The sequence below is a fragment of the Nematolebias whitei genome, chromosome 6 (genome assembly GCF_014905685.2).
Source record: "Nematolebias whitei isolate Nwh7 chromosome 6, NemWhi1, whole genome shotgun sequence".
NCBI lineage: Eukaryota > Metazoa > Chordata > Actinopteri > Cyprinodontiformes > Rivulidae > Nematolebias > Nematolebias whitei.
The window spans coordinates 48,338,495-48,349,091 of NC_056503.1; the positions used below are offsets into that span (position 1 = coordinate 48,338,495).

The window sequence follows — 10,597 nt, forward strand, 5'->3', positions numbered from 1 at the left end:
ACACCCCTATAGTTATTATATATTTGATGTTTGAAGTAATAAGTTTTGATTTGTGTGTTTTTAAGCCTGTGCCGTACCGCAGCATGATCCCAGGAGGGATGTACCCCAAGAGAACCATCGTCATTAGAGGCATGGTTCCTTACGGAGCCACCAGGTGTGTGTTCGTCAGTGTGAGCGCTGCAGTCGTTGCGTCGAACGAGAACTAACGCACCTTGAGTTGCAGAATGGGGATCAACTTGGTGGTAAGCCGGACCCGAGACATCGCCCTCCACATGAACCCCCGGGTGAAGGAGGGCGTGGTGGTGAGGAACAACAGGACTGGAGAGACATGGGGCGCTGAGGACCGAGAGCTCTGCATGAACCCCTTCATGGAGGGACAGTACTTCGATGTAGGAAACCTTCCCACACATTTATTTTATATTTGAATACTTCATCCACAACAATACTTATTAAAGCCAGTGGTAGGCACCAGGTAAATACAAGGTGTGTAACCGGTACGTATGTAACTGGTATGTAGCGATTAAACTCCTAGTACTTGCCTACTACGTATCAAGTATCAATGACATAGAGGTTTTATAACAAAGTAATGACATGTACCATGTATTTACCAGGTACAGCTGTTTAGTACTATGACCACACCCTGTAAGTACCAAGTAACAGGTGTGTCACAGATACTTACTGTAGTTAACTGGTACATACCAAGAACTTACCAGGTACACAGCCAATATGTATGTATCTAGTAAAGTATCTGGTATGTAGCAATAACACTCCTAGTACTTACCTACTATGTATCAGGTGTATACGATGACCAGGCTGTATTACGAATGGTAAATGGACTGTACTTGTATAGTGCCTTTCTAAATTATTTCAAGGTGAATATTATTATTATATTCATTATGAATAAAAAAGTACTCTGTAAGCATCTGGTATGTACCAGATAAGTAACAGGTACTCAACTCCTAAATACAATGTAACTAATATCAGGTACAGACCTGGTACTTGTTACCCTGTGCTTACAGTGTGTATACCTGGTATTTAGTGGCCAATTACTAGGTAGGAAACTATACGTACCAGTAAATTACAAGGTATATAACCAGTATCTGAGTACTTGGTTAAGTAACGGGTATGCGGCTTGTGTGTACCTACCATGTACCTGATTATGTACCTGATACAAAGCAGTTACACTCCATGTACCTACTATGTACTAGATACTTCTACAACAACCAGGTTGTATTTTATTTACTGGTACTTGCATGATACGTGTAAGGGGGGGTGGGGGTGGTACAGAGGCTAGAGAAGGTGAACCTGTGATCGGAAGGTCGCCGGTTCAACTCCCCGAACTGACACCATCAAAAAAAAGGTGGGTGGGAAAGGTGAAGCACCCACACCTGCCTCCATCCTCATTTGCCCCATTCTGGGCCCTTGAGCAAGGCCTTAACCCCCACCATTTACTCCCCCGGGCACCCTAGATGTCAGCTCTCTGCTCCACACAGAGGCTGTGGCAGCTCGGTGTCTGTGGTGGATCAGGAAGAACATCTGGCGTAAAAACAATTGTCAAGTCTTCGTACGAGTTAGTTCACTGTGGTGACCCCTGAAGAAGAGTGCAGCCCGGAAATAAATAAATACATACCAAGAACTACCCAGCAAGGTAACATGTACCAGTTGAATAACAATTACTTGTTGGGTATGTACAATGTAGGTAACTGGTGCATACCAAGAAGTGTAACTGGGATGTAGCTGTGTGTACCTGGTTAAGTACTGGTTATGTAACTCGTACTCAACCGGTCTGTCCGAGGTCCGTATTGATCCGATACATTTTGCTTTGGTTTTCTCTGTGGCTGAGTTTGTGGTTTGTGTTTCAGATGTCCATTCGTTGTGGGAACCAGAGCTTTAAGGTGTTCGTGAACGGGCAGCACCTGTTCGACTTCGCCCACCGAATGCCTTTCAGCGACATCGACAAGCTGGAGATCGAAGGCGACGTTCAAATCTCCTACATCCACTTTTGATTCCGCACAGAGCTGCACATGCTAACCACGCTAACCCACCTGCAGCTAACGCTAACCCACCTGCTGCTAACGCTAACACACCTGCAGCTAACGCTAACCCACCTGCAGCTAATGCTAACCCACCTGCTGCTAACGCTAACACACCTGCTGCTAACGTTAACACACCTGCAGCTAATGTTAACCCACCTGCTGCTAACGCTAACACACCTGCTGCTAACGTTAACACACCTGCTGCTAATGTTAACCCACCTGCTGCTAACGCTAACACACCTGCTGCTAACGCTAACACACCTGCAGCTAACGCTAACCTACCTGCTGCTAATGTTAACCCACCTGCTGCTAACGCTAACCTACCTGCTGCTAACGCTAACCTACCTGCTGCTAACGCTAACACACCTGCTGCTAACGCTAACCCACCTGCTGCTAACACTAACACACCTGCTGCTAACGCTAACACACCTGCTGCTAACGCTAACCCACCTGCAGCGCTCTGTGGCTCATAAACACATAATTTAGACATTTGACATAAATAAGAATAAAACTGTCTCAGAAAAGATGTTGTTGACATTTCTTTATTTCTTTTGTGAAAATTTTGTAGAAACTGTATAAAAATGCTAACAGATGCTGGCTGGGACCATAAAAAGACAAAGTTCAATATTCCCTAAAAAAAATAACATAAAACACCAGGAGGCGCAGTAAAAACGCAACATTCATTAAAAAATTCTGGGTCTTTGAAGGCACTTGGTAAAGAAATCCTCAGATTTAAGGCTGAGCTGCGTTAAATCATAAAAACGTATTTAAGTTCGTACTGAAAGGTGTAATAAACGTAAAAATCCTCACGACGTAAACAACCGTGCCGACGGTTTCTGAACTGCTTCTGCGCGTACCTTTTGATGCTCGCAAAGAAACGCAGCACTTTTTCTGCTCCCCAAACTCCAGTCAGTTCGTTCAGGAGTCGGAAGAACGACGATTTCACAACTTCGGATTATTTACAGAGAAAACCTGCAGGACCTGCGTCGTTTCTGTCGGGCTGAACCGTTTTCATGAAGAACTTCAGCAGAATTTACAAAAAAAAAACAATTCAAACAAAATAATTATATAAAAACATTAGTGCAAAGTTGTACAAAATCAAACCTCAGCATCTAAACTGTGGAGGAACACAGTGCTGGAGTTCTGCTGGGCTCCTCCGTCTGTACCTCTTTATCCGAACCTTTATGGTGTCAGCAGAACCTTCAGACCCAAACGAAGCCTCCGGTTTCTGAGTTCGAACACAGAAATTTAAACCAGGAGGAGCCCGAAGAGCAAAACGTCCAGGAGGAGTTTCTGCGACTCAATCTGGATCAGAACGACGCTCCGAGGAGGTCCCCGAGTTTTGTACCACGTTAGGAGCGTTTTATAAACTTTATAACAAAAAAATGCTTCTGGTGCTTTTAAAAAGTCTCAATATTTTACAACTCTGTCCTAAAACGAATCTTAAAGTCGACGCTTTAAGATGAAATGAGGTTTATTTCCATCAGAAGGAGCGGATCGCTCCATCCGCTCGGTTCTGTCTGTGGCAGTGTCTGAGCAGCTTGCAGCTTTAAAAACACAATTACTGACAGAGTTCGTTACAATTGTTTTATTGCTCGAAACACTGAGGTTCTGTTCACACCTGGCTCTGGGAACGGCCTCTGTGGGCGATGACAGGTGGTCCCAGGGTTGCCAGATAGAAAACGCTGAAACGCAACAATCGTATTTTGACCCAAACTGTCGTATGTGAGCGTTCTCGACCACGAGGTGAGGGGACGAGGTAAAAGGAGGTGCGATTATGGAACATTTGCGCAGGAAGGAGGGGGGTTGTGGATCTGGTGTGCTTAAGGTCCGGCTGGTCCGATCCGACGGCGGTTTGAGTGTTCATATAAATAAAGTTTTTTAGAGAGAATGGAAATATCAAAACTGTCGGACGTTTGAGCTTTTTTAAAAAACGGTTTAAGGTGTATCGAATGAACCGTTGAACTGTTGAATAAATGCAGTAACATCTGGCAACCCTGCCTGGACTGCTTTATCTGCAGGTTTTTGTTGGTCTGAACACAACCCGAGCTGAGCAGCAGAAACTGGACGACTCGGGGTTAAAAACGCCTCCGCTGCTGATAGTTGAAGATAAACATCCATCTTCTAAAGAAACAATGTCATTTGTTTAGATTTCTGCTAAAAGGTTTAAATGAGCACTTCATCAGAATCGGTCTCAGTAAACATGTCGGTTTTTTCTGGAGTTTATGGATCAGAGGACTGCAGGATGATGTTCGGGTCAGGCTCTCTTTAAGGTTGATCCGTTGTGGACTCACAGTGGTCATTATTAGCGTGAACGAGCTGTCAATCACAGAACATCAATCAGAGCAGAGCTGGGTTGAACTATTCTCACCTGAACATACCCAGAGCTGAAGTTGCACAGCTGACGGGTCTTTATGGGTTTTACAGATGAAACCTTCTGCCTCGGACATTTAGCTCTTTAAGTTGATAATATATGACTCCTCCCATGTCTCATTAGGAGAGTAAACAACAACAAAAAACACCTGACTCAAATCGTTCTGTGTGTGTTGGTATTTTACAGAACCATCAGCAAACCTGACAGCGCCTCTGTGCAACGGGGCTCGACGTCCGATCGCTAAAAGGTTTTGGGATTAAACTGACAAATGTGGAGGACCGTAGACACATCCATGGTGTCCCCCGCCTCTCAGGGTGGCTGCTGGAGACAGACACCAGGTCCACTCGACCCGGAAAGTTGAAATGGGTGAAGAAAAAGGATGGATGGATTTGACTGCCAGGTGTGACCGGTCTCAGTCAGCTGATCAGGGTCTGATCAGGGTCTGTCAGACCCTTAAAGGTCTCACTCAGAAATGTGCTTGTCGTAGCAAAGTTGGGTTTTAAAAAAAGGAGCAACTTTTACTTCCTTTGTGCAAAAACATGTTTGGTGAGGCACAACGCTTCTTGCAGTCAGTAGCAACACTCTGCAGGACTCTGGAGGACTCTTGGTCTTGTTCCTGGACTTGGACAGAACATGTTGGCAGTGGTTTCTGTTAAGAGTTCATTGTTCACTGCCAGGGCATTTTTCCTGACCCATCCAGGTCCTCCAGCAGCTCGGAGGTCGGGGTGCGGTTGGGAGTGTCGTGGCGGGACGGCTGCAGAGGCAGCGTGGCCGTGGAGGACGACACCGGCATGTCCAGGCTCTCCAGGGACTCGCAGAGGGTTCGGTTGGTCTCATGCTGCGGACAGAGGACGTAGCGGTTGGGCTGGTGGACTTCGGCCGTGGTCACGGACTCCAGTCCCTTCAGGAAGAGAGGTGACGAACCTCTGATGGGGTCGCGGCCGCCCACGGCCCCAAGGTCCATGGGAGATTCGTCCATGTTGACGTAAAGGATCTCATCTGGGTCCTGAGCATCCGGCAGGTCCTCGAGGGCCTTTTCCAGCTCGTAGCACAGAGTCTCGAAGGATGGGCGGTCCTTGGGACTCAGCAGCCAGCAGGAGAACATCAAGGAGTAGCTGCAGAGCACAAAGAACGAGTCAGAACGATGAACCTGATGTTTAAGGCATCACAGTCATGTTTTGTTAAGGAGACGACACTCACATGGAGTCCAGGCAGTCCGGGGGCTGTTTGAGACGGTTTCCTTGTCTCAGATAGTCGTAAATCTCGCTGTTCTCCACTCCGGGGTACGGCGTCTGCCCCCGCGTGGCGATCTCCCACATGGTGACGCCAAACGACCACTAAGGACAGACAGGACGACTGAACCTTAAATTCATTTAGACTCTTGTTGAAATACCAGAGCCTCGTGGGGTTTGGGGGGTGGAGGTTGGACGTCCTCCTTTGTGCATGAAGGGGTGTTCTTTTATTTTAAATGTTTTTTAGCCAAACATTTTGGGTTTGGCTAGCTATTTGCTACTCTTAGCTTTTTAGCTAGTGATTAGCTATTACTTTTAGCTAGGCTTCTGCTAAGTTTAGCTACCCTTTCCATATTTTAACTTTTAGCTAGATTTTTGCTAGAATAAGCTAACCTTTTGCTAATTTGAGCTTTCAACTAACTTTTTGCTGCTTTTATGTAGCTGTTTTGCTACTTTTAGCTAGTATGTTGCTCCGTTTATATTTCATTAAACCTATTACTACTTTTAGCTTCAAGTTAGCCTTTTGATAGTTTTGTTAATGTGATGCTTTTAGCTAGGCTTCTGCTACTTTTAGCTTTTAGCTAACATTTTACAGTGCTTGGCATTTAGCTAGTATTTTTCTTTATTTAGCTTTCCTAACTCCGTTTCAGTGTTTTCGGTGGTCGTTCAGGGTTCACTCGGGATTTTTACAGAAAACGTAATTTCTGATTTGGGAAGAAAACAGCAAAGATTTCGGCTTTGAATCAGATGGAATAATCTTCAAATGAGCTAAATGCGAGCTGATCAGAACCTCACCACGTCGCTCTTGGCGGTGTAAACCCGATCGGCTAAGCTCTCGATGGCGATCCATTTCACGGGCATCTTGGAGATCCGGCCTTGCCTGTAGTAGTCCCCGTTGTAGATCTTCTTGGAGAGGCCGAAGTCGGCCACGCAGACGTTCATGTTCTCATCCAGCCTGAGGGACAGAAGACAAACCAAAGTCACAGGAAGTGAGGCGTTTCGGCTGATTCACCACCAGAAGACGAGGCCACCTGCTAGAAAAAGCTAAAAGAAATCAGCGTTTTTACACCAAATCTGGAAACTTCCTGCAGCTTAACTTCTTTCAGAAAATCTGCTTTAATCCTGACGTGACGGAGGAAAAAAGAGCCGAAATTGAGCAGCTAAACCTGAAAGAACCAGAAAACTAGTAAAAACTAAACAAGAAAAGAACAGTAGCTAAAATTAATCAAACAGAAGCTAAAAGACAAATGCAGCCACATCTAGCTAAACCTAAAAGTGGTAAAATGTTAGCTAAACAAGAAAATAATAGTAGCTAAAATTAATCAAACAGAAGCTAAAAGACAAATGTAGCTGCAAAGGCAAAACCTAAAAATAAAAGGCTAGATAAACAAGAAAAGAACAGTAGCTAAAATAACAAATAACTAGCAAAAAGCTGCTAAATGAATGAATTGCTAAATGCAGCAAAAGACTAGCTAGAACGTGAACACATGAAAAGTCTTGCTAAAAGTAGCTGAATATTAGCTAAATTCTAAAAGTATCAAAAGTTGTTTAAAAAAAGAACAGCATATAAGATAAACAGCAGGTAAAATAAATGCAGCAGGATGTGGCTAAATCTAAAAGCAGCAAAAGGTTAGCTAATAAAAAAGAACAAACTCTAAAGTTAAAATTTTTAAAGTTGCAAAACAGTAGCTAAAAAACAAAAGTAGCAGACTAGCTAAAGGTAGCAAAAGGCATTATAAAATATAAAAAAGCAGCTAAAAGTTAAAAAATCTAGTTAAAATATAAAAGTAGCAGAATATAGCTAAAAGCTAAACTTGGCAAAAGGCTAGCTAATAGCTAAAAGCTCAAAGTATTAAACAGCTTGCAGCAGAATGTTAGCTAAATGCTAAAATTAGACAAGAAGACAAAATTTAAGCCTGGAATTAAAAGATGTGAAAAGATCTTGATGTATTTCTTTGTGGAAAATATTAATAAATAAAGTAAAATTGTTTAAAATTGATAAAATCAAAAGTCCCGGCAGCCGTCTCGTGACAGAGCTGAACGTTTTGACACATGAGTCACTAAAACAGCTCAAAGTAAACGGAACAAACGAACAGAGAAACAAAAAGTGGAACGATGACTTCACCCGACAAGAGCAGCGACAGGAAGTGAAACAGCTAAAACAGGAAGTAGTTCTCACATGCAGTTGCGAGCAGCCAGGTCTCTGTGGATGAAGTTCTTGCTGCTGAGGTACTCCATCCCTCGGGCGATGTCCGTCATGAACTTCACCAGCATCTGGGACGGGAGGAACTGCGGGACAGAACAGAAGCGCCGGTGTTAGTTCTGGACCCCAGGCGGCGCCAGAGTTCGTCTTCAGCTGTGGGAACGTTCCCACTCAGCTCCACCTTCGGCTGCTTTACAAAGCCCAGTCCGGGTCTCGTTTCTATCAGAGTCTGAGTTTCTCAGCGAACGTTGGCAGCGCTTGAATCATAAACTCTTCATGCTTTAAGGAGTTTGAGCTCACAGCAAAGAGCCGTCACGTTTTGATGATGTCAGAGCCCGCGTGCAGCCAGAGAGGCGTGGACGGAGGCAGAATGTGTTGGACGGTGTTCTGCTGAACTCTGTGTGTGGGTGCTGGACTGACCACAGGACTGTCCCCGAGCCTGGAGTACAGCAGGTAGCTGTGCAGGTCTCCGTGCTTCATGTAGGGCAGGATGACCACGGGCGACGGGTAACCCTCGCTCTCCACCGTCTGCAGACACACGCCTGCAGGAAACAAGTTGGTGCACGTTTAGGGAGGAATTTTCAGGGTTCACAGCATCAGGGCTGAGGTTTGTCCTTCAACCCCACACGCATCAACTTCAGACTTTTATTTTGAAACGATCAAAGATGACAAAACGTTTTGATGGAGAAACAGAAGAAGAATCTCAAGAAACGTCACAGCTGTGTCCGTCTCTGCCCGACAGCACTCCTGATAAGACAGGCAGACAGAAACAAAACCTCCCACAAAGATGTGCAAAAACTACAAGTCGCGTAAAAACCGTTCGCCCGAAGCGCCTTTATTTATTTTTATTATATATTTATTTATAATGAGAGTTTGGGTGAGTGTCATCGGACAGGATTTGACGTACAGTAGTCCCTCTTCACTACTTCGCAGATGGTTTATCGTGGACTCGCTCTATCGCGGTTTTTCAAAATAAGATTGGACAGAACAGACAACTGGCTGATTGATGGATGAGCCGCGCTATCGGCATGAAATTTTTATTTAAAATAAATTATTTAAAATTATTTAGCACCTGCTGCACCTTTGTGCAGTCCACACTGCAGGATAAACTTCCTGCTGCAGCTGATCAGCTGTTCTCTGCAGAGCGGAGAAGTGGGCGTGGCCAAGAGAGCTTACAGGTGGCAAAGAGCAGAAATTATGATATTCTGTCTCTTTTAGAGCTTTAGAGTTTAGAAACATTGTTTAGAATATTGCAAGAGTGTGGGAAGGATTTAAAACGCCTTCATATATATATATATATATATATATATATACTATTCCTACTTTGTTGTTTTCCACGTATCGCGGGTCTTCAGGGTACGGATCCCCCATGATGAATGAGGACTACTGTAGTCCTACAGCAGCGAGAGGCAAAAGACCAAAACACTTGTTTTAATTGTAAAACATGTTTAAAAATGGTCTAAACAGGAAGTGGTAGTTTGAAAACACAACAGAGTGTGATGTCATGCAGTTGGGGGTAAAATCTCCATAAAACAGATCGAGTCGTAAAAGAGCTCTAAATGTCCGCCGGCTCGTTTAAAGTCCAACTTCCTGCGAGTCGTTTAACTCCAGATGACCTGGATCTGGTTGACCTGAGTGAACGGGTGGGTGGAGCTTAAACCGTCAGAACCCTCCAACAGTCAGACTAGAGCTGAACAGCCAACATGATGTCGGACTCACCCAGAAGCCTCATGACGTTGGGGTGGTCGAACTCCTTCATGCAGGCAGCTTCACGCAGGAAGTCCTCCATCTCTGAGCGCGTGCAGATGGCGACTGGAACAGCGAGGGTTTACAGGTGAGACTGGTCTGAGCAGGTGACTCAGGCCGACATGTTTTAGCTCCTGGCTTTAACGTCGTGCTGTTTTCACTCAAAATCATCTGATTTCTACTCGTCTGCTCTCTGACTATAAAAAACGAGATTTGTCTCAATCGCGTGTTGATTTTTGAGCCGAGGAGCTGAAGGGATGCGTCGTGGAAAAGGTTTGAGGCGTTCGCTCACTTTTCATCGTCTTCACAGCAACTTTGAGCACGAACTCCTCCTGAGTCAGCAGCCCCTCCATCACCGAGCCGAACTCCCCTGGAGACAGATGAAACACCAAACGGCTGATCAAACCCTGCACCACAAAACAACCGGATTATAACCTTCAGCAGATGCGCTGACGGGTTGAAAAAGAGTCGTCTGTTTTATGTTCACGTCTGCAGATCGAGTCCTTCAACCAGATTTCTGGAGAAATGTCGGCCTGAAAACAACTCTTTTATGTTCTAAGCTTTCAAAATGGCCGACATTTTGATGTGTAAACTGTGAAGGTGCAGCCACGGTTACCACACACCTGTGTCTGTCACTCCCTGACAGTGCCCTTAATAAGACAGGCAGAAACAAAGACTAGAAAGTAAGCCTCAAACAAACAAAAACAATTACTGTATTTTCCAGCCTACAAGTCGTATCAGTCCAAAAATGTCTAATAATTTGAAAAAATCAATAAATACGTTGTTTGCCGTATAAGTCGCATCTATTATGTGTCACCACTGACAACCTGGAAATGTGGGCCGGTGTGCCAAAGACCAACTGGCTGCCAATTGGCGGCCACAGGAGCATGCACGGGAGGACTTTTAACAATAATTTAAGAAGATTAACACTTAAAACAATTATTTGTTTGCTCAAAATTATAGCAAAGTTGTGTCTCAGTTGAACTTTTACTTAATAAATGCACTT

At 44.5% G+C, this 10,597-nt stretch overlaps 2 protein-coding genes across 2 annotated transcripts in view; one reads left to right on the forward strand and one right to left on the reverse strand.

Moving 5' to 3' along the window:
* LOC119411426 (galectin-4) overlaps nucleotides 1–2,482 on the forward strand; it is a gene marked incomplete in the record, with an annotated part of 13,208 nt that extends 10,726 nt beyond the window's left edge. Inside the window, 3 exon segments of the mRNA XM_037678373.1 lie at nucleotides 66–154; nucleotides 224–389; nucleotides 1,863–2,482. Coding sequence (XP_037534301.1) covers nucleotides 66–154; nucleotides 224–389; nucleotides 1,863–2,006 — 399 coding nt within the window.
* Nucleotides 2,483–4,935: 2,453 nt separating this feature from the next.
* Nucleotides 4,936–10,597, reverse strand: part of LOC119410806 (tyrosine-protein kinase receptor UFO) — a 59,792-nt gene continuing 54,130 nt past the window's right edge. Inside the window, exons 14-20 of the mRNA XM_037677727.1 lie at nucleotides 9,884–9,961; nucleotides 9,565–9,657; nucleotides 8,266–8,387; nucleotides 7,822–7,931; nucleotides 6,438–6,597; nucleotides 5,611–5,747; nucleotides 4,936–5,525 (exon numbers count right to left, since the gene is read on the reverse strand). Of these exons, the coding sequence (XP_037533655.1) occupies nucleotides 5,078–5,525; nucleotides 5,611–5,747; nucleotides 6,438–6,597; nucleotides 7,822–7,931; nucleotides 8,266–8,387; nucleotides 9,565–9,657; nucleotides 9,884–9,961 (1,148 nt within the window). The 3' untranslated portion in view covers nucleotides 4,936–5,077. The remainder of the gene's footprint in view (nucleotides 5,526–5,610; nucleotides 5,748–6,437; nucleotides 6,598–7,821; nucleotides 7,932–8,265; nucleotides 8,388–9,564; nucleotides 9,658–9,883; nucleotides 9,962–10,597) is intronic.